This window comes from Manis javanica, chromosome 2 (assembly GCF_040802235.1).
Source record: "Manis javanica isolate MJ-LG chromosome 2, MJ_LKY, whole genome shotgun sequence".
Lineage (NCBI taxonomy): Eukaryota > Metazoa > Chordata > Mammalia > Pholidota > Manidae > Manis > Manis javanica.
The window spans coordinates 184,636,280-184,657,551 of record NC_133157.1 but is presented as its reverse complement, the minus strand read 5'-3'; the positions used below and the strand labels follow the sequence as shown (position 1 = coordinate 184,657,551).

The window sequence follows — 21,272 nt, the reverse complement described above, 5'->3', positions numbered from 1 at the left end:
AGTTACAAACAAAGACAAGAACAAGCATGGAACCCTGTTGTGATAGACTGGAAATGGAAAATGCAACTTTTCATAAACTCATGTTACCATACTCAATTAAAAGAGTGTAATTCACTAAAAAAAAAAAAAAAAAGATCAAACCAAACAACAGATGATCATAATGACTAGAAAAAACTTGCAAGAAAAATTCTGATGTTAATCACATGTGGTATTTTCCCTGGGAGGGTGGTATACTAGGGGACTGTGTTTAAATGAGGGGTTCCAGATAAGTTTTACTGGAAACATTTCATTAGGGTAGGAGTAAATAGCTCTTGGGCCAAGTTATTCACCTACTGGAAACTTTCCTATGTCAAATGCGTTGCCTCCAGCCATTATTAAGAACAAATATCATTGCATCTGAAAGATTAAACAGTGGGGGGGTCTTTCCCAGAACGAAATTTTTAAAAGTTAGTGATGTCCAATTTTTCAATTTCGTTTATAGATTATGCCTTTGGTGTCAAACCTGTGAGTTTTTTTACCTAGTTCTAGATCCTGAAGATTTTCTCCTGATTTTTCTAAAATCCTTATTTTATGTTTTTTATACTTAAGTCTATGGTCCACTTAGAATTAATTTTTATATACAGTGTGAGGTTTATAAAGGTCAGAGTTCTGTTGTTTTGGGTTTTTTTTTCTTGCTTAGGGATATCCAACCGCTGATCTTCATTTATTGAAAAGGCCATCCCTTTTCTTTCCATTTTTTCTGTTTTACATTAAACATGTAGAAAAAGTGAATTGAATAGATTTATATAACCACCGTGATAATCAAGATACAAACAATTCTGTCACCCCATAAAACTCTCATGCTATGCTTTTGTTACACTCTTCCATTCCTAACCCCTGGCAACTGATCTGTTTTTTGTCATTATACTTAAATCATTTTGAAAATGTGCTATAAATGAAATCATACAATATGTAACCTTTTGAGATCGACCTCTGTTCATCAGTATAATACCATTAAAGCATAATGCATCCAAATTGTTGCATATGTGATAGTTCATGTGTTTTTCAGGTTTAGCTTTCCATTTGACCATTGTTGGTAAGTAGAAGTATGATTGAATTTTGTGTGTACTCAGTGTTAGAGAATTCCTCCTTCTAGTCCAGCTGTTAACCTTTCATCGGCCTGATGTGCTTTCCTGGCTGTTCTGGAACTCTTCCGTGCTCAGGTCCCTCAGACACTTCCTCTCACCTACACACCAATACCAAGCAGGTCTTATGGCTGTAGTAGTCTGTACCCACCAACTTTATTTTGGTGGAGATACCTTGTCACATTAAAATTTTGTTGAAAATGCTGCCCATGAATCTGCTATCTAGTTGTCCTGTCTGTTTTTATGGAGGGATTCTGAGAGGTAGAAAAAGAATACTGCTGACATTGCCATTTTCCCAGAATGCTCTTACCTTTTTTCTTAATCTAGCTAAACCTTGTGTATTCTTTAAATTCCAAACTAAAACATAATGAATATTATGAATATTTCATAATATGAATGAATTTCAAATTATGAATGAATTTAATGAATATTACAAAGTAGACACTTGTGTAGCTACTATGTGGATGGGAAAACAGAACATTGCCAAGACTCCTGAAGGTCCCTTCTGGTAACATCTTCATCCTCCTCAGAGGTAACCACCATTGTGACTTTTGTGATTATCCTCTTTTTCCTCTTCTTTAGAATTTTACTAACCATGTATGCTGTCTTGCCAGTGGGTTTCAGCCCCAGGGAATTTCACTATTGATTCAGTGAGACCGAGGAATGACAATGGAATGTTCTTGGGGTGAAAGAGTTTATTATCTGGCTTGTTTTCCCAGTGATAGGTCGAGCACTAGAATTACGTCTATAATCCTCCTCTGTCTCTGCCTCCACTCAGAGCACTGGGCAGAGCTCTTTATATAGTGACTCAGTCAATAATAGTTTATTGCCTGTGGGTGTGTAAGCAGTATCCTAGCAGCAGGACAGTTACATCATCAAGTAGTTTAGGTTCAGGTGAGAATCCTGGCCATAGGAACTGTCACTTTATGCACATATGCAAATAAATCTCTGCTTATATACTTTCATCTGCCTGTTCTATACCTTTAGATAAATGGAATTATGTTGTATGAATTCTTTTGCATCTTCTATCAACATTATTTTTGTGCAATTTGTCTGTAATTGCATGTAAGTTTTATTAATTTTCATTCTGTACATAGTATTCCACTGCATGAATGTGTCATAATTTATTTGCTGTTTTTGTTAACATTTGTGTTGTTTTCTACTTTTTACAATTGTAAGTGATGCTGTAATATATATTTTTGTACACATACCCATTTTTCCACAGTAGTTTTACTGATTTACATTCCCCCCATCAGAATATGCAATTACTCACTGCTACAAATCCATACGTAGAGAAATTGGAAGTTCCTATGGCCAGGATCCTCTCCTGACCTAAACTACTTGATGATTTAATTGCCCTACTGCTAAGCTAGTGCTCCCACACCCATTGGCAATGAGTTATTATTGACTGAGTCACTGTATAAAGCGTTCCACCAGTGCTCTGGGTGGAGACAGAGATAGAGGTTGATTATGGACCTGCAGACTGCTGGATGCATATATGACTTTTAGTGCTTAACCTACTGCCCTGAGAATAAAGCCAGCTATAAACCCTTTTACCCCAAGAATGGTCCATTGTCATCTTTCAGTCTCACTGAATCCATAGTGATTTTGACTGGGGCTGAAATCCTCAGGCAAGACACCATTGTAGCATTTAATATTGTCAGACTTAAATTTTTCCCTGTGTGTTTGGTGTGTCATTGGTATCTTGTGGTTTTAATTTGCATTTCCCTGATTACTAGTGAGGTTAATAACCTTTTCAATATTTATTGATCAGTTTGATTTTAATTTCTATAAATTACCTGTTTATCTTCTTTGCCCATTTTTCTATTGGGAGACACTCATGTACATACTCTTACACACATATATACACTGTGGGGAAGTTGGGGTTCCTTTGGCCAGGATCCTCACTGAACTTAAACCACCTGATGTTGTAACTGGCCTGTTGCTAGGCTACCACTTTCATACCTTTAGGCAATAAGCTATTACTGCACTCTATAGAGAGCGCGGCCCAGTGCTCTGGGCAGAGGCAGAGACACTAGTGCTTGACCTATGACCGGGAAAACAAGCCGGGCAATAACCCATTCACCCCAAACCAAAAAACGTTTTGCTGTCGATTTCTTTGGTTACAGTGAAGCCATAGCGAACTTGCCCAGGGCTGAAACCCATTGGCAAGACAGACGCATATACATATAATATGTACATTCACGCATGTATATTGGATACAGCTCCTTTGGAAGTATTATGTGGCAAATATTTTCTCCCATTATCTAGAGCTTGAGAATTAAGATACATACAATTAGTGTATAGGAGAACTTGTATGATGGAAGCATGAAAAATAATACACCACAGTTTAGGATTGACTGAAATTTATTCTACAATATTTGATGAATTCTTAGTGGCTAGTAAAAAACCAATGCAATGAATGAAATAAGAATGCAGGATTAAAGTGGTAGGGGCAGCAAGGATTTGGTATTATATGAACACATTGTACTGATGGGAATCAGAAAATTGAGACACCTAGGTTTCATGGCTAACACATGTATGATTTATTTGATAAGGATCTTGTAGATAAACCCACTTAGTGGTTGCCATGGTGTCTTGCCAATGGGTTTACCAGCCCCAGGCAAGTTCACTATGGATCCAGTGAGACCGAGGAATGACAGTGGAACGTTTTTGGGGTGAAAGGGTTTATCCCCAACTTTATTCCCATGGTGGCAGGTCAATCACTAGAATCCCATCCACTCAGAGCAAGTCTGCATGCAGCAAGCTGGTCTGATTCTGGGCCTCTGGGCCCCTTCAGCCGTCTCAGTCTCTGTCTTCGGTGCTGCCACCACTCCAGCCTCTGCTCTCCTGCAGCTGTGCAGCCCTGCCACGTCACCCAGAGCACTGAGTGGAGCTCTTTATATTGAGTCAATAGCAACGTATTGCCCATACATGTGTAGTGAGCTAGCCAACCAGGGCCAGGTGAGAATCCTAGCCATAGGAACCTTCACTTTATCCACACATGGGAATAAGAGATGATTTTTGGATATTTCCAAGTCTGAAATAAAGTGTTTAAAGACCACTCATATCTACAAAAGGTGTTTTCTAATCCTAAACTAATTATGAACTTTGGATTCTGTTCCCCTCCCAGTCTGCATTCACACAGAGCAATGTCTATCTTCTTTGTATTTTAAAGGTAGGCAGTTTTCTACCAAGACATGAAATAGAGAGTGGGAATTAGTCTTTGGGCTGTGGCATGAGGGGGAAAACCTGGTCCAAGCAGCAGTTAGTAACAGGCCCTGACACCTGGAGATACCCTATAGCTAATAATGAGTTAGCCCACAGACCAAATACCAGGATATCCATCCAATTAAGTGTGGCCTTGATAGTGTGCCAAACATTCTTTTTCCTAAGTTTCTGGCAGTAGTGTTGGTCTTTCATTTATATAAATTGTTGTAAAAGTAATTCTTACTTTCAAATTTAAGGCTTCAAAATAGATCATATGAATCACAATCTACTTTAGTAGTATACTTAAGCATTATAAAAACATTTATATATTTTAAAATGTTAATTTCTTCTGCCAGTTTTATTTGGTGTTGTAAATACTGAACTGCCTTAAATGATTCGAGGCACATTGTATATTCCTTTACTAGAAACTCCCGTTATTTTTTTTTAATTCATAGATACATAGATTTCTTTTTCTTATCAAGCAGATAATAATTTGAATGTAATTTATTAGTTTTTTTTCCTAATGTATATTACTTCTGTATGTGTGAATGTGATTTCAGACAGCCGAAAAATCATAGAAAAAAAACTAAAGCTAGGCAGCAGAAAAAGAAGTAGAAATTTTTAGGTAAAGTGTATAGCAAGCCTGATAATTGTGATAACGTGTATTATACATTTTGTAATCTTTTGATTTTTGAGGCTTATGGTTTAGTTTAATCGTAAGTTTGTTTTTCCCTTAACTAGGGCACCAAGATTCTGTGTTACTCATTCATCTTCAGCAAAATACGCTAGTGCTGAACTGAGATTCTGGCACCTCCGTCAAGAGAAACCAAGGAAGGATGTTGACCCTTTTCCACAAATGGCAACTCTCTTGCCATTAAGACCTAAATCTTGCATTTCACAGATAACTGAGATGCAGGTAGGGTGTACATTGATACTTTGATCTCTTTTTTATGTTTATAGTAATATATCCATGCTTCAGTTTCATACACTAATACTTAAGTTTCATCATAAGATTCTATTTTGTTGTTGTTGTTAAGGTGTATGCTGCAACAGTTAGGAAATAAGAAAACCTATAATCTGTTCTCCACCAAGCAGCCAAAGTGATCCTTTAATAATGATCACATCATTCACCTGCTCAGAATAGTCTAATGGCCTCCTCTCTCACTCAGAATCAAATCCAAGGTCTTTACATAGCTGTGGTCTTTACATGCCCCTGCTACTCTCCTGACCTCATTTCCTACCACTCTTCTCTGACCTAATCCACTCCAGCTGCACTGGCCTCTTTGCTTTGAACACACCAAACAAGAACCTGGGAGTGTTGCACTTGCTCTTCCCTTCACTTAGAGCATTCTTCCTCCAATCACTTGGAGTGTTCTTTCAGATATCCACATGGTGTGCCCCTTACTCACCTCAGGCATCTGCTCAAGTATCACTTATTCAGAGAAGATATCCTTGACTCTTCTGCATAAGCACAGTCACGTAGGCTAGCACACATACCCTCCATTGCTATCTAAACCCTCTTCTCTGTTTTGTTTTGCTTTATTGTACTTATGACCATGTGATTCATGTTTATTTTCTTTTACCTCCTACTAGAATATAAGGGACTTTTCTTTGTTTACTGTTTATCTCCAGTGCCTGAAAGTGCCTGGCACATAGTAGTTGCTTAATAAGTATAAACTGAATGAATGAATGAGAAGTTGCAACAGCAGAATTACAAGTAGTAAGCATATTTTCACACTGGAGAATAAAATACTACAAAAAGATAAGGAAAAACCAGTCCAAAAACAGAAGAAAAATTAAACCACTTTACAGAGAAGAAGCAAATAACCCTACATACTTCAGCATAGGGATACAATAACTAGATAAGACTTGGATTTCAAAAGTAAAGATCCTTATTAATCTTGGTAGCCTTTAAAGGTGTCACAAAATATGAAGTGTTACTGGCCATAGTCACACAAAACCCCTTTAAAAAAGATTATGTTCAGGGTATCTTATTTTAAAAGGCAGGAAGACATATAGTCAACAAGTCGTGCTTTAGAGCTGGAGGGACTTTATAATTCTGTCAGTGGTTCCTTCCCCTAGATACATATTAGAATCACATAGAAAGTTTTTAAAACATACTGATGCCTGGGTCCCATCTTCAGAGATTCTGATTTAATTGATCTGAAATGGGTCAGAGTCACTCTGTAAAAATCAAGGGGTTTGCTCAGAACTAAGGTTTTCAACCTGCCTGAATATTGCAGTCACATTTGAGAACCTATATTTTAGTAAGATTCCTAGGTGATCTGTATGCAAAGCACTGCTGCAGGCTGGTGGTTCTCAAGCTTCAGCAAACATAATAGTCACCTGAAGAGCTTATTAAAACAGATTCTTGGGCTCTGCTTGGAGATCAAGATTCAGCAGATCTGGGGTGGAGCCTAAGGATTTGCATATCTAACAAGCTTCCTCCCCCGTGGTGCTCTTGCGCCTGCCTGGGGACCATACTTTGAGTTAGTGTCACGTTAGTGCACTCATAATTTCTTAATCACTGTGTTGACATTTTCCTGATCTCCTCTGTATCTTGTGGCCTTTCTGTATGCTGCTCCACTGATTAGTCTTCCCCCTTAGCCCATGTGACTTGGTGACCCAGTCACAAAATTAATAGACATCTTAGAGGTGTAGTGTAGGGAGCACATCATCTGATAACATGTAAACATTTCTACAAACAACATTTGTACAACTTCTGTGAGGTAAGGGGCAAGAAAACGTAAGCCGTGTGGTTAATGAAAGGAATTTGTGTAAGAGAGCAATGTTAAAGAGTGGGGGAGAGATTGGCTTGTGTTAAAAAGTGGTGTAAACATGACTGTGACTTCTCATCTGTTATCTTCCATTGGCTCCCTGAGTATCAACACATAACATAACACTTACCGTCTTAACCATTTTCAGTTGTACCCTTTAAGAACCATGTATATTTGCATTGTTGGGAAAGGGAGCTCTAGAACTTTATCTTGCAAATTTGAAACTATATACCCATAAATCAACTCCTCATTTCCCCTCCTCCAGCCCTTGGTAATCAACATTCTATTTTCTGTTTTTATGAATTTGGCCACTGTTGTATGATACACTTTCAATAAGCTCAGTCCCCTGTGGTATCACTTATTTATTGAGTATGGCTTAATATCATGCTGTGTTCTCAAGTTCTAAAACAGATGGGAGCCCTAGGAAGTTGTATGTAAAGTAGTTAATTCTGTTCATGGAATTCCTAGAAAAATATCAGTAGTTGTTAGGCACCTGGACTGTATGTAAGATTGTATTGTTTGTTCTGGATAATAAAACATCACACATATCTCCAGCAATGTATGTTACATTCTGATAGACGTTGACATGTAAGAAAAGTTTACCTTTGTTTTTCAAATTATTAAAATACTAATACTATTGTAAATTTGGACACCAAATTGACAAATCATTTCTGATCTCACCTACTTCTAGACAACTATTAACTTACTTATTTTCTCTCAGGCTTGTCATGAATTTTTAGTGTAAATCCACTTACACTTTTGTATTCTGATTATTTCTTTTAACACCTTATCATCATTTTCCATGTGTGTCATAATTTTCATAATCCTTACTTTTAAATATTGTAAAATACTTACATTTATGTAAGTCCCATACTCAGGTAATCATTTCTTTCTCCTGCATTTGGACATTAATGTGTTTATATTTTTTAAATTCATGCATGTAGTATCTCATATTTTAGATTTAAATAGTTACCTTTTACCATAAAGAACATTTAAAGATGGGAATAATAACTATGAAAATCAAATGTCCTAAAATGGAAGGAAATACATCTGTTAAGATACAGGTTTCCATTATGAACCAGTGGTATCCGGGCTTCCTTTCCCTACCCTGCCACCTTCATCACACACATGAGCACTAAAACCTATTCAGTTACAGAATAAAGAAGATTTTGCAAAGTTATGAGTAAGGATATACAGGCCCTGGCCTTTTCTTATAGACTGAAATAGCTGTAGGAGTTTCAGCCTGCTGGTTCCATAGAAGTGGGAGTTTGGGGAGAACATTTTTATTCTAGTGGGAGGCATAGTAGGAGGTAGAGTGAGGAAAGAAATCCTCCAGTGATCAAAACAGCAAAGAAGGTATATGTACAGAGCTATGCTTTGTTCTGTGTCCTTTTTTCATCTTGTTCATTTTTCACTTTATTTTAATCTTACCACTTTCTAGAAAGAAGAATCTATTTTATCACAACCTAAATCTCCCAAGAAGCTACCTAGAGTAAAAACAGCAATTCAGAAACCTTGGAAGAGCAAGTCTATGTACCTGATTTCTTCAAATGATGATATGATTGAGAAAGGGTAGGTGTTGCTTTGTATGTGCTGGGTGTTTTTCTGCAATGGTAAGATTTTTGAAGAACTTAAATAGAAATTGAAAACTGAGTTCATTGGTTTTTTAAACATAAGTTTTTATATTTCAGTGATAGGTATTAGAGGGTTACACTTCCCATGCATACTCTAATCTGGAGATTTAATGAGGTGGTACCTCTAATCTCCAGGCTTACATGAGCTGTACAATCAAGACTTCTCTGAGAAGTTTGCCCTCCAGGTCTTACCCAGTCCTATTCAATAATTCAATATTTCTTGAACTTGAGAAGTCATAAGATTCTCAAGAATATTGTCATTATTTAATGTAGTATGTTATTTTATTCATTTAGATTTGCCCACATATTTACCTTTTCATTGTTCTTTATTTCAAATGGGATTATTTTCCATCAGCCTGAAAAACTATCCTTTGGTAGTATCCTTTGGTATGGGGTCTGCTGGTGAATATTCTTGCCTAAATAATTTATTACTTCACTTTCACTTTTTATTGCAATAGTATTCATATAACATGAAATTCACCATTTTAAATTTATTATTGTTGATTTTTATGACATATAGGCCATCTCTGTGCCAAGGATCAGCCTGAGGTATAAACTTTGGGTCTTCTCAGGTCTTTTTTAGTATGCACTTTTCCCTGGGCATGTGTGGTCACTTCCTAAGTTTTCCCTGGCTATGCAGTTGCTTTTGTTAACCTTAAAAGTAAGACAGCCCGTTATTTTAACAGCAAAATGGGTTTTTTGAGGAATAGCAGAGCATTGCAATTCAGGGCACACAAGCTATGGCAAAAACATAGGCAAGTGGAGAACAAAGTTGATGACAAGTCTTCTCTAGAGGAAAGGGGAAGTTGGGAGGAACTGTTATAAACAGAAAGTCCATTGGAGGAAACTGAGAATTTGAACTGTAGTGGCTTTTCAGTGGTTGAGCTGTGACTGTCTTTCATTGGCTGGGCTGTTGCTAGAGGAGGAGAAAATATTTCTTCCTCCTGCTGGAGTCTTAAAATACAGGCTTCTTGAACAAAACAGCGGCAGACTCACAGACTCCAAAAAGGGATTAGCAGTTACCAAAGGGGAGGGGTGGGAGAGTATGGGTGTGGAGGGAGGGAGAAGGGGATTGAGGGGGTATTATGATTGGCACACATGGTGTGGGTGGGATCATGGGGAAGACAGTGTAGCACAGAGAGGGCAAATAGTGACTGTGACATCTTACTACACTGATGGACAGTGATTGCAGTTGGGTATTGGGGGGGACATAATAATATGAATGAATGTAGTAACCACATTGTTTTTCTATGTGAAACCTTCGTAAGAGTGTATATCAATAAGACCTTAATAAAAGAAATATAGGCTTCTTCCTGTTGGGTCTGCAATTGACAATGAGTGGTAGGCTTGAGACTCCCCTTTCTGGCCTCCTGACTCCATTTTAATTGAGGTTTCCTTTATTCAGTTTCACATTTTTGATTGCCTTGATCTTTAATGTCTGGCTTCCAAAAGAGGGGAAAAGAGAAAAATGAAGGTGGGGCTAAGAAAGAGCAATGTTTCAATTCTCTGAAAGTCACTTCACCCTGAGGAACATGGACTTGCAACATTCGGAGGAGGTACAACAATGGCCACCGGCCACTGGCTTTTTGCAACTCTGTGCTCAGAAGCAGCAGAGATCAAAGCACAGATGTCTTTGGAGGACAGGGTCCTTTTGGCTCACCCTGGTTTTCCCAGCATGTGCAAAATGCTCCAGAAACACATACCCAGCTGTCTTCCATGGAGCTAACATTGAGGGTTGGTTGGCTGCTACTGTGCTAAGATCTCTAACTGACCAAAATTAACCACAATTACTATCCAAGCCTTCCCATTTAAATTGAAAGCCTTAAATAGATCCCAGAATAGTTATACTAGATTCAGCCAGTGCAATTGTTGTCTAGATGGGGAGACAGGTTCCTGGTGCTTCCTACCCTGTGATCTTCCCAGAATCTTAACCTCTGGGAATTTTTGTGTTCTGAGTTTTGGACCCAAAATTCTTAACTATACTGTTAACATTCAGATTCCTTCTAGCAGATTGAATTTTGTATTTTTTTTTCAGCTTATCTAGTTGTCTTCAATGGGAGAATTGGTCTAAATTATTCTCTCTGCCATTTCTAAAAGTTAATGAGCTTTGGTATAAATATTTTGCTTGCGTTATATCAGTTCTTACTGCATCCTCATGAAGAAGGATTATTTTAATTTTCCAGGTGATGAAACAAATAAAAATATGTATAGGCATGACTTGAGAGAAAAGTTGAATTTTGAATACTGTCCATTGTTTTCATGTTCATGTTCATGTTCTGGCTAGAGTATTACAATGAAAAAAGCCAAGATATAGGCTAAAACATAAAAGAGGTTCAGATAGTAAAACTTCCTGTGTGTCACATTAAGGAATTTGGAGATTATTCTCCATATAGTGGGAAACATCTCCAGAGTTTTTTGTGTCATTTGTTATAATCAAATTATTTTATTTTCAAAATTTGAAATACACATACAGTTGAAAAATAGTAGGATTTATTTTCTTCTAAGGGCTGAATATGCCATTGTGGATATGTACCACATCTTCATTTCCATTCATCTACTGATAGACACTTGGGTTGCTTACATTCAGGTGTTCAATCCATTTTGAGTTTACTTTTGTATATGGAGTTAGATAATAATCCAGTTTCATTCTCTTACATGTAGCTGTCCAGTTTTGCCAACACAAGTTGTTGAAGAGGCTATCATTTCCCCATTGTATGTCCATGGCTCTTTTATTGTATATTAATTGGCTATATGTATGTAGGTTTATATATGGGCTGTCTGTTCTGTTCCATTAATCTATGGGTCTGTTCTTGTGGCAGTACCAAATTTTTTTGATTACTGTGGCTTTGTAGTGAGCTTGAAGTTGGGGAGCATAAGCTCCCCAGCTTTGTTTTTCCTTCTCAGGATTGCTTTGGAAATTGGGGGTCTTTTGTGGTTCCATATGAATTTTAGAAGTATTTGTTCTAGTTTGCTGAAGAATGCTGTTGGTGTTTTGATAGGGATTGCATTGAATCTGTAGATTGCTTTGATTGTACTTTGTACAATCAAAGTACAAGATTGTACTTTGATTACCAATTCAGTTTCATTGGCTGTTTTGACAATATTAATTCTTTCTATCCATGAGCATGTGATGTATTTCCATTTACTGGTGTCTTCTTTAATTTCTCTCATGAGTGTCTTATAGTTTTCAGAATACAGGTCTTTCACATACCTGGTTATGTTTATTCCTAGATATTTTATTCTTTTTGATGCAATTATAAATGGAGTTGTCCTGATATCTCTTTCTGCTAGTTCATCATTGGTATATAGGAATGCAAGAGAGTTCTGTGTATTAATTTTGTATCCTGCAACTTTGCTGAATTCAGTTATTAGTTCTAGTAGTTTTGGGGTGGATTCTTTAGGATTTTTTATGTACAATATCATGTCATCTGTAGTGCTTAACTTCTTCCTTATCAATCTGGATGCTTGCCAGTCTGGATGCCTTTTATTACTTTGTGTTGTCTGATTACCATGGCTAGGACCTCTAGTACCATGTTGAATAAAGTGGGGAGAGTGGGCATCCTTGTCTTGTTCCTGATCTTAGAGGAAAAGCTTTCAGCTTTTTGCTGTTAAGTCTGATGTTGGCTGTGGGTTTGTCATATATGGCCTTTATTACGTTGAGGTACTTGCCCTCTATACTCATTTTGTTGAGAGTTTTTATCAGGAATTGATGTTGAATTTTGTCAAATACCTTTTCAGCATCTATGGAGATGATCATGTGGTTTTTCTTCTTCTTTTAGTTGATGTAGTGTATGATGTTGATGGATTTTCAAATGATGTACCATCCTTGCATCACTGGGATGAATCCTACTTGATCATGATGGATGATCTTTTGATGTATTTTTGAATATGGTTTGCTAATATTTTGTTGAGTGTTTTTTCATCTATGTTCATCAGGAATATTGGTCTGTGATTTTTTTTTTCTGTGGTGTCTTTGAGTGGTTTTGGTATTAGAGTGATGCTGTCCTCATAGAATGAGTTTTGAAGTTTCCCTCCTCTTCTGCTTTTTGGAAAACTTTAAGGAGGATGGGTATTAGGTCTTCTCTAAATGTTTGATAAAATTCAGTGGTGAAGCCATCTGGTCCAGGGATTTGGTTTTTAGGTAGTTTTGTGATTACCAATTCAATTTCATTGCTGGTAATTGGTCTGTTAAGATTTTCTGTTTCTTCCTGGGTCAGCTTTGGAAGGTTGTATTTTTCTAGAAAGTTGTTCATCTCTTCTGAGTTATCCAATTCACTAGCATGTACGTTTTCATTGTATTGTCTAGTAATTCTTTGTATTTCTGTAGTATCTGTAGTGATTTTTCCTTTCTCATTTCTGATTCTGCTTTTGTGTGTAGACTCTCTTTTTTTCTTGATAAGTCTGCCTAGGGGTTTATCTATTTTGTTTGTTTTCTTGAAGAACCTCTCCTGGGTTCATTGATTCTTCCTATTGTTTGTTTCTTCTTCATTTTATTTATTTCTGCTCTGATATTTATTTTGTCCCTCCTTCTACTTCCTTTGAGCCACATATGTTGTTCTTTTCCTAGTTTCAGTAATTTAGACTGTTCATATAGGATTGTTCTTCTTTCCTGAGGTAAGCCTGTTTTACAGCTTCCTTCGCTACGTCCCACAGGTTTTGGGTGTTGTGTTGTTGTTTCCATTTATTTCCATATATTGCTTGATCTCTGTTTTTATTTGGTCATTGATCCATTGATTATTTAGGGGCATGTTGTTAAGCCTCCTGTGTTTGTGGCCTTTTTGTTTTCTTTGCATAATTCATTTCTAGTTTCATACCTTTGTGGTCTGAGAAGCTTGTTGCACAATTTCAATCCTTTTTAATTTACTGAGACCCTTTTTGTGGCCTAGAACTATTCTGGAAAATGTTCTGTGTGCACTTGAGAAGAATGTGTATCCTGCTGCTTTTGGGTCAATTGTTCTATAGATGTCTGTTAGGTCCTTCTGTTCTAATGTGTTGTTCAATGCCTCTGTATCCTTACCTATTTTTTAACTGGTTGATCTGTCCTTTATGGTGAGTGGTGTTTTGAAGTCTCCTAAAATGAATGCATTGCATTCTATTTCCCTTTAATTCTTTTATTTGTTTCACTATTCAGGTGCTCCTCTGTTGGGTGCATAGATATTTATAATGGTTATATCCTCCTGTTGGACTGACCCTTTTATCATTATGTAATGTCCTTCTTCATCTCTTGTTACTTTATTTGTTTTGAAATCCATTTTATCTAAGTACTGCTACTCCCAATTGTTTCACCCTATTACTTGCATGAAATATCTTTTCCCATCCCTTCACTTTTAGTCTGTGTATGTCTTTGGGTTTGAAGTCTGTCTCTTGTAGGCAGCATATAAATGGGTCTTTTTTTTTTTTTTTATCCATTCTGTAACTCTATATCTTTTGATGGGGGAATTAAGTCCATTTACATTTAGGGTGATTATTGATAGATATGTACTTATTTCCATTGCAGGCTTTAGATTTGTGGGTACCAAAGGTTCAACCGCAGCTTCCTTACTTTCTAACAGTCTAACTTAACTCCCTTATTATGCTGTTTCAAACACATTCTAAAGGTTCTTTTTTTCTCTCTCCCTTTTTTTTTCCTTCTCCACTGTATAAACTAAGAGTTATATTCTGTGCTCTTTGTGTGTTCCTTGACTGACTGTGGGTAGCTGATTTAATTTTGTGTTGCTTAGTAATTAATTGGTCTACTTCATTTACTGTGGTTCTATTTTCTGTGGTGACAGCTATGTAGCCTTACAAGCTCCTCCATCTAGAGCAGCCCCTTTGAAATACCCTGTAGAGATGGTTTGTGGGTGGTAAATCCTCCCAACTTTTGCTTATCTGGAAGTTGTTTAATTCCTACTTCTAATTTAAATAATAGTCTTGCCAGGTAGCATATTCTTGGTTGGAGGTTCTTCTGTTTCATTGCATTAAATATATTTTGCCATTCCCTTCTGGCTGTGAGGTTTCTTCTGAGAAATCTGATGACAGCCTGAAAGGTTTTCCTTTGTATGTGATCTGTTTTCTCTCTCTGTCTGCTTTTAATACTCTGTTCTTGTCCTTGATATTTTCCATTTTAATTATTATATGTCTTGGTGTTGTCTTCCTTGGGTCCCTTTTGTTGGGAGATCTGTGTACCTCCATGGCCTGAGAGACTATTTCCTTCTCCAGATTGGGGAAGTTTTCAGCAATTATTTTCTCAAAGAGACTTTCTATCCCTTTTTCTCTCTTCTTCTTCTGGTGCCCTAAAATGTTCTGTTTGGATTGATCTCACATTTCTCTTATTATTCTTTCATCCTAGAGAACCTTTTTTCTCTCTGTGCCTCAGCTTCATTGTTTTCCTGTTCTCTAATTTCTATTTCATTTACTATCTCCTCTACCTCATCTAATCTACTTTTAAATCCCTCTATTTTTTTTTCATTTCACATACTGTATTTTTATATTTCTATCACTTTCTTGAAGTCCTCCCTGAGGTCTTGAATATTTTTCTCTCACTTTGGAAGGATCTTTATGATTTTTATTTTGAAATCTTTATTTAGAAGATTGGTGGTTTTAATTTCACTTATCCCTCTTTCTGGTGTTTCAATTCTTGTTTGCACAGATGATGTTTTTGCCGTTTCTTTCTAGTGATTCCTATGGAATAATAACTTTGTGTAGACAGTGCCATCTAGTGCCCTCTACTCTCTGGAGCCACCCAGCACCTGTAGTGATGGCGGAGGTTGGAGGCAAGTGCCACTAGTGCCTGCCAGGAAGAAAGAGCTCTTTCCTCCTTTCTGGCTGCAGTTCCTGCCTCCACTTCCAGGGTCAATGGGCTGATCATATAAGAACTAGCCTCTGTGTTATGCCCCTTTAGCTGTTGTATGCAGGGCTACCCTCCTGCTGGCCTGGCAGGATGGCAGGAGCAGCAGCTGTGCAGACTAGTGCATACTGGGTGGAAAGAGAGGCTGGCTGCAAATCACAATGGGGGGCCTTGGGGCTGCTTTGCCAGCCAGGGAGATTCAGTGTCTGAAGCTCCTGAAAGTTCCCAACCTGCTCGGATGAGTGTGCTGGGACGATTTTGTCCACCTGCTCTTTCTCCTGAGCAGCAAGTTCTGTGTAATCTTTGCCCCTCTAGCACCCCTCCAACTGTTGGGATGTCTTTCAAAGTGCATGCCTTTCTTTTGTCCAGGAGTTGCCGGTTGAGTGCACCTATTCTTCACAAGCAGCTGGAATCTCAGTCTCTATGAGTATTCTGCCTGTCTTTGCTTTCCAACACCTCTAATCTCCAGAGCACCATATAATGTAGGTTTGTGCTCCCACAACAGATCTCCATGGGTGGGTGTTTAGCAGTCCTGGGCTTCTACTGCCTCCATGCTCCATTTTTTTTCCTCCCTCCTGTGATCTAGGGTGGGGAGAGTGGTTGGATCCTGCTGCTCGGTGGCTTTGGTATTGTACCCTTTTGTGTGAGGTCTTCTCTTTTCTCCAGGTCTAGGCAGTCTGTTTTGCCATCTCCTGGTCACACTTTCTCACTTAGTTGTATTTTTGTTTTATAAGTCTTTTGGGGAGGAGGTTTCTGCCTCACTTTTCACACCTCCCTCTTTTTCCCCTCTAATCGATATGATTTTTACCTTTCACTAACCACATTTTGTTAATGTGGTGTATCTGAAAAACTAATGGGTCAGAGAATAAATCAAAGACAACTCAAAAAGTATCTTCAGACAGATGACTGATTAATTTACAGATACTGATAGATTTTCAGATATTAAACCATCTTTCCATCCCTGAAGTAATTCCCACTTGAGCATGGTTTATGATCCTTGTAATGCATAGTTGAATTGGTTTTCTAATATTTTGTTGAAGATTTTTGCATCCATATTCATAGGAATATTGACCTGTAGTTTTTTGTTTTGTTTTTTTCTGGTACTGTCCTTGCCTGATTTTACTATCAATGTAATGCCAACCTCATAAAATAAGTTTGGTAGTGTTTGCTCCTCTTCTGTTTTTTGGAAGAGTTTGAGAAATATTGGCATTATTCTTTAAATGTTTGGTAGAATTCAACAGTGAAACATCTGTACCTGGACTTCTATTTGTTGGGAGGTTTTGATTGCCTATTCAGTTCCTTACTAGTAACCAGTGTGTTAAGATTTTCTATTTCTTCATGATTCAGTCTTGGTAGGTTATACATTTCTAGGAATTTATTCATTTCTTCTAAATTGTCCAATTTTTTGGTGCATAATTGTTCATAGCAGTCTCTTATGATCTTTTGTATTTCTGTGGTATCAGTTGTAAATTCTCTTTCAGTTGTGACTTTGAGTCCTCTCTTTTTCTTGCTGAATACATTTAAAGGTTTTTTAATGTTTATCTTTTCAAAAACCAGCTTTTGGTTTCATTGATATTTTGAGTGTCTTTTTTAGTCTCTATTTCATTTATTTCTTGTCTGATCTTTGTTATTTCTATCCTTCTACTGACTTTGTTCTTGGTTTGTTCTTTTTCTTCTTCCTTTAAGTGTAAAGTAAGGTTGTTTCTTTGAGATTTTTCTTGTTCCTTGAGGTAGGGATTTATTGCTGTGAACTTCCTCTTAGAACTACTTTTGCTACATTTTGTAAGTTTTGGTGTGTTGCATTTCCACTTTCATTTTTTGGAAGGTATTTTTTGAGTTATCTTTGATTTATTCTTTGACCCATTATTTTTTCAGTAGTATGTTGTTTAATCTTCACATATTTGTGAATTTTCCAATATTGTTCTTGTAATTGATTTCTAGTTTCATACCATCGTGGTCAGAGAAGATGGTTGATATTATTTTATACTTCTTAAATTATTAAGACTTGTTTTGTGGCCTAACATATTATCTGTCCTGGAAAATATTCCATATACATTTAGAAGAATGTGGTTCTATTGTTTTTGGTGGAATGTTCTGTAAAGATCTGTTGAGTCCATGTGGTCTAATCTATTGTTTAAGGCCAATGTTTCCTTATTGATTTTCTGTCTGATGACCTATTCATTGATGAAAATGGGGTATTAACATCACCTACTATTATTATCTTGCCACATAGCTCTTCCTTTAGGTCTGTTAATAGTTGCTTTATATATTTAGGTGCTCTTATACTGGGTGTATAAATATTTACAAATGTTATATCTTCTTTTTGGATTGACCCCTTTATCATTGTATAATGACCTTCCTTGCCTCTTATTATGGTCTTTGACTTAAAGTATAATTTGTCTGATAAAAATATATCTGCACCAGCCTTCTTTGGGTTTCCAATTGCATGGAATATCTCTTTTCATCCCTTCACTTTCAATTTGTGTGTATCCTTATATCTGAAGTGAGTCTCTTGTAGGCAGCATATAGATAGGCCTTGTTTTTGTTTTTGTTTTTATCCATTTAGTCACTCTAAGTCTTTTCACTGAATCATTTAGTCCATTTACATCCAAAGTACTTATTCATGGTAAGGACTTATTGACATTTTATTAATTATTTTTTGGCAGTTTTATGATTCCTATATTCTTCTCTTGCTCTTATGATTCAATAATTTTCTGTAGTGGAAAAGGGTATTTTTAAGGTGGAAGAGACTTGTGCCTGTTCATATGTTAGAATAAGATAGAATAAAGTGGTGCAAAGGGAGAAGTTGAAGATTGATGAGAAAGAAAAAGGTGTCTGATTTCAAAGGAGAATGTAGGGAAGGGTTCAAGAACCAAGGCAATAAGATTAACCTTGGAGAGGATATGGGACATTTCTTCTTGAGACAGGATGAAAGGAAATAAGAATGGGGATAGGTGGATATCTTTGTTGATTGATAATTTAAGAGTATTTTCACCTACAAATGACAGAAAACTTCACTTACAATGGCTTAGACAAATTTGGCTAATTTTTTTCACAGAATAAGAAATCTGCCACTATTGGTTCACTAGATCAGAAGTATTAGGGTCTGCATTTTTGTAATGCTCTTGACCATTCCCTCATAGTCAGTGGTGTTAAAGCTCCTGACATCAGGCTTTCAACTCATAAAGAAGGAGGAAGGGTAGTTTCCATTAATCCTCTTGCTTTAGTCAGGAAAGCAAGCTTACTTAGAAGTTTCCCAGCAGACTTCACTTTTATGTTTCATTAGTCACAGTTGTGTCACATGACTATCCCTTTCTGCAAGGGAGTCTTAGAAAGTGAATAAAATGAATATTTAGCTCTATCAGTATTTCAGTGGTGTGGTTATAGAAGCCTGTCACTGGAAATGGGTGTTGAGTTAGCTTATTAATCAACAGTGTCTGTTACATGGAGTAGGGAAACTGAAGCATGTTGTACATACCATTTGTCTGAGAAACTGAAGTATATTGTACCTACATTTTGTTTGAGAAGAACCGGCAAAGTAATACGCTGGTGGAGTGGAGGTGGATTGGTGAGGTGCAACAGGCATGTTTTATGGAGCTGGAAAATAAGGTTTAGAATAATTTCAGTAGGGTATGGAAAAGGGAACTGGATAAGAAAATGTAAAAAGTTGGCGTCCAAAGTCATTAGTGTAATTCCAAAGTGTTCCATGATCTCATTCCAAACTATGATATATAAATTCTTATGAGTCCCACCTGTTGTGAGGATTAAATATGATTATATGAATTATTTTTAGCATAATTTTTGGTATGTATTATATAGTGTTCACTTGTTAGGGTCCTCTTGCCCTAAGCAAGTAAGTCAACTTGCTGCCATTTAGACAAAGCTTTCCTACCTACCTTTATATATTGCTCACTATTTCCCCATCTAAAGAACCCCTCTACACACACACACACACACACACACACACACCACACACACAGAATATATATATCCTACCAATTTTTCAGAAAAATATATCCTTTCTTTAATTACTAATATAGCTTGAAGGGACTCCTCATTCTTATACTCCCTTAATATTTATTATTCATCCCACTCATTTGGCACCTAAAATATACTCTCTAATTCCTTTAACCTGCAGTTATTTTATTGCAAGTTGTCTTTCTATAGGACTATTGTTCGTTTTCTCAACTTCATTTTCTTGAAGGCTGGACCTTATATCTTTTGTTTTTTTATTCTTTTACAATAGACAGAAGCACTCCTAAGATTTGGTGCCATGTATATGAAAGGTGCTCAAAATATGTTGATCAGTTAGGTCTTACCCTTATAATTTAGGTCAAGGCACATGTCTGAAAGCAACAAAGTTATTCATTTGACATCTTTTACTGACATTTCTGAATGCCAGAAGCCCCAGCTGGATAGAAGATATACTTATACAGAAGAACCTTTGGTAAGTATTTTAAAGACTGATCAATAATCTGATTCATCATTTAACTGATGAATGTCCCCTGATTTAAAATTTTTTAATTGATTTGCCATTGTATTTTTTCTTTATTAATCAATACCTTTATTTTTTCCTTGCAAAATGATTTTTATACAAAAATTTCCTCTGGATTTCCTTTTTGAGAACCATGTTACTATATACTTAAATTGATTACTGTTTTCAAAAACAGCTGTGTTCTGGTTTGGGTATGATGACACCTCAGGCACAAGATAAGCCTTCTAGGATTTTTATTAAATATTTAACACTTGATTAAAAGAACAATATTTGATGTGTTTTGGAAACATAGAATTTTTTATAAAGCAAGATTATTTCCAGGATGTGGCTACCTTGATAATGTGGATTTAATACACAAGTTCTAGATGATAGTTGTGCATTCCCTGAGCATAGTACTTTAGGCGGAAGCCTTGGTAATCCCAATATAGTCTGAACACCTAGATAGAATTTGGTGTAACTTTATTATACTAAGCAAACAGTTTTCCTTTTCTTCTATTTAGGATTTTATTCTTACCAAAGTAATTTTTTATTTTTGAATGCCAATGATTGAATATTATAAAAATATTTAATTCTAACCTCAGAATTTGTTTAGTTGGGGGACAAAGAGAGAGGCAGAGAGACACCTTAACAATGAGAAAGCAAGAAACTTACTGAAACCCAAAATTGTTTATGGCCACGATTAAGATTACAAAGGAGTCTGAGTTCCACACAACAAATGGCAGAGTTCATGTGAATAATAGATGCCTTTTGTAATCTGTAGTCACTCCCATGCTTGGAGAAATAGCCAGCTTTCTGTGTTTCACAAATGGTGTTAGGGCTGCCAACATATTTGGCAGAGAAGCTCAGAAATCGCAAAGTTTTATTAGAACATTTACACTGTAAAGGCCATGACCTGTGTGGCGTTAGACTGTCCAGAGAGGTACCCCATTAAGAACAGTTAATATGCAGCATTGAGAGGCCTTGAAGATAGTTCTTTTTATAACGCTCATGTAGCTATTACAGCAGCACCTCAAGGCTAAAATAACAGTAGAAGAGACCACCAACAGAGATTTGGAAGGCTCCTAAAATGGTATCACTGTGCCTGAAACATGAAAGTAATTGAGGTTGGGAAGTCATTTTAATGTTAAGTTTGAAATGAGATTGGTTTATAACAGAATGAACTCTGCTGCTATAGTTGGCTCTGTAAATGCATCTTAAATGACAGTC

At 36.7% G+C, this 21,272-nt stretch overlaps 1 protein-coding gene across 3 annotated transcripts in view; it reads left to right on the top strand.

The window, feature by feature from the left end:
* RGS22 (regulator of G protein signaling 22) overlaps nucleotides 1-21,272 on the top strand; it is a 158,307-nt gene that overhangs the window by 67,769 nt on the left and 69,266 nt on the right. For all 3 annotated transcript variants that reach the window (XM_073229890.1, XM_073229891.1, XM_073229889.1), the window contains exons 10-12: nucleotides 5,076-5,250; nucleotides 8,553-8,683; nucleotides 19,904-20,018. In XM_073229890.1, the coding sequence (XP_073085991.1) occupies nucleotides 5,076-5,250; nucleotides 8,553-8,683; nucleotides 19,904-20,018 (421 nt within the window). The remainder of the gene's footprint in view (nucleotides 1-5,075; nucleotides 5,251-8,552; nucleotides 8,684-19,903; nucleotides 20,019-21,272) is intronic.